Source organism: Austrofundulus limnaeus, unplaced genomic scaffold, assembly GCF_001266775.1.
Source record: "Austrofundulus limnaeus strain Quisiro unplaced genomic scaffold, Austrofundulus_limnaeus-1.0 Scaffold186, whole genome shotgun sequence".
NCBI lineage: Eukaryota > Metazoa > Chordata > Actinopteri > Cyprinodontiformes > Rivulidae > Austrofundulus > Austrofundulus limnaeus.
The window spans coordinates 600,377-602,731 of record NW_013952588.1 but is presented as its reverse complement, the minus strand read 5'-3'; the positions used below and the strand labels follow the sequence as shown (position 1 = coordinate 602,731).

Here is a 2,355-nt window from a genome sequence, read left to right as displayed (position 1 = left end):
GAACAGCAACCAACGAGATGGGAAAAATGCACTACCTGGATCAATGTTTAAATTTAAACCTAAATCTAAACATTTATCTTCACTTGCAATTATTTCATAGGTGAAAATGGTGATTGAGATAAAAAGATTCAACAGGTGAAAAGCAGATCTTAACCCAGCTAAAAATGATATATAAACTGCAAAACAAAACATGGTTTTCCCTTAATTTACATAGGCTATTAGGCTACAGTAAATATAGTGGCTATTTCAATATGTAGCCATTTAAACCTACAGCAGAATACTGTTTTAAAATAGTGTATTTGAACCTCAAAATTATGAAAGTAGATCTAAAGTTTATATTACAGAAATACCAGTTAAGGTGGGTAGATTTTTCCTAAGAAGGTTCAGTGGTTGGTGTTTTGCAAATCCTGCTTAATATTTATCTTTAGAAATTAGAAGGCAGACATGAATTATTATTTAATCACCAAAAATCTTTTGCACAAATATGCTCTGCAGCCCAAGTCCATGAATTTGATGAAAAAGGGATTCAATCAATGTAAAATATAAAAAATCCTCTTCTGACTTTATGAAGTCATTCTGCTTTGATATCAATTGAATTCTTAAAAGAAATGGACAATTCATGTTGGGGGGGTGGGGGAATCTCTGGGTTTCTTAGAAAACCTGACAGTAAGCATATTAACTGTGAGCTTGTCAAACTTGGAGTTTCACTTGTCAGTTTCTTTCTGGAACAGAAATGTTTCCCTAAACTTAGGGTTACTCGGAGCTTCTTGGAATTACTCTTGTGAAGTGCTGAAACTCTGAGAAACACTGTGAGCTTTTTTCAGCAACTCAATGGGAAGACAAACTCAAAAGGCAGATTAAAAACAACTGCACAATTTTCAAAACTTGACATCTGTGGCAAATGGAACCCCATAGTAAGTTTCCACTGGAAATACACACTTGACTGTTAGTTATTGCTTACTCATTGTTTTCTGTGAGAACTGCAGTCTACAGGACAAACCATGTTCAGGCTGTGTGTGTTTTTTTGTTTTTTGTATTAGCTGCTTTTGTACGTAGTTTTAATATTTTGCTCATTGTGTTGTGTTGGTTGTTAATGTAGTTACAGGCTGGCGAGTGTAAAAATAAAAGTAATTCTACGCCTCCGCCAGCAGGGGCGCTGTTGGCTCCGTTCATACCCATAAGCGGGGGAGTGAGAGGTGCATGAAATGGAGAAAAATGGCGGATCATGTGCAGGTAAGCAGAGGTTTCATGTTTTTGTTACAAACACTTTGTCCAGGAGCGTGGGGATGAGGCTGGACGCGAATCCCGGTGCTCTGCTCCGGGCGCGGAAGCAGTGTGCTGCCGGCGGATGCAGCCGGCGTCGGTCTGAGGGCTGTCGGCTGTAAAAGAAAGGATGAGCAGCCTGTGTTGACTCGTGGCCTGCTGTCACTGCTGCTCGGGCTGCTTGTTGCTGTGCTAGCTTGTGTTAGCTGCGAGACTGAACGAAAACAGAAGCAAGGAAGCCTCGCAGTTACAGCTTGTGTGATTGCCCCGTTTCCGCTTAAGTGCGTGGCTTATCACCACCGGTTTAAATTAGCGTTGTATTAGTTTTTTTTCAGGGTTTATGAAATAAACAATAAAACACAGAAGAGGTGGCAGCGAATGAGTAGCTTCCAAGCTAACATGCTCTGGTTAACTGCTAGTTCGCGCCAGTGGGATACACTGTCGAAACATTCATTATGCCAGGCCCCGAGAGCCGGACTCTAGGTGTAGTGTTTATGTTTAAGGGGGGTGTCCATATTTGTTTACATCTTTGTTGTTTCAGGGCTCCCGAGCGCCCTTTAGGCTAGGCTAATGCTAACCCCTGCTTAGACGTCAACTTCTCCCGCCCGAGCTCGTTTGAAAATATGACTCGGTCTGTTTAACTGTTTGTCGGTGAAAGCGGCTGCAGACCCTCGGCATGTGGATGCTGAAAGGCTGAAGGCATCGACCGGTTTAACGCACGGATTCATCTGCGTACAGAGCTCTGTTTCTGTGTAGCTGTCCTTCCCAGAAAGATTCGTGGTCAGATCGGAACACATGTGGGAATCAAACAGCAGGATTGAACTTTCTGTTCTCCAGCCATGTTGTCCTATGAAAGACCTTGCAGCTGCGTTAGTTTCACTTCATCGGGATCTTTTTGCTCTAGCAAACTGGGTTTATAAGCGAGGGATATTTGCTTCACTAAACTTTATTTGCTTTGTTATAAAACAGAGCCGGTAGCCTCGTGGGAGACTCTGTTACATCACTGATACAGACTTTCTTTGAAAGTGAGCCCAGGAAGTTGCAGTATTGTTATTAAACAGTATTATTATTATTGGGTGAATACCTCCAAGG

The 2,355-nt window shown here is 41.9% G+C and overlaps 1 protein-coding gene across 1 annotated transcript in view; it reads left to right on the top strand.

Moving 5' to 3' along the window:
- The first annotated feature begins 1,169 nt into the window (after positions 1-1,169).
- xpo7 (exportin 7) overlaps positions 1,170-2,355 on the top strand; it is a 41,668-nt gene continuing 40,482 nt past the window's right edge. The window contains exon 1 of the mRNA XM_014018219.1: positions 1,170-1,233. Within this exon, the coding sequence (XP_013873673.1) occupies positions 1,201-1,233 (33 nt within the window). The 5' untranslated portion in view covers positions 1,170-1,200. The remainder of the gene's footprint in view (positions 1,234-2,355) is intronic.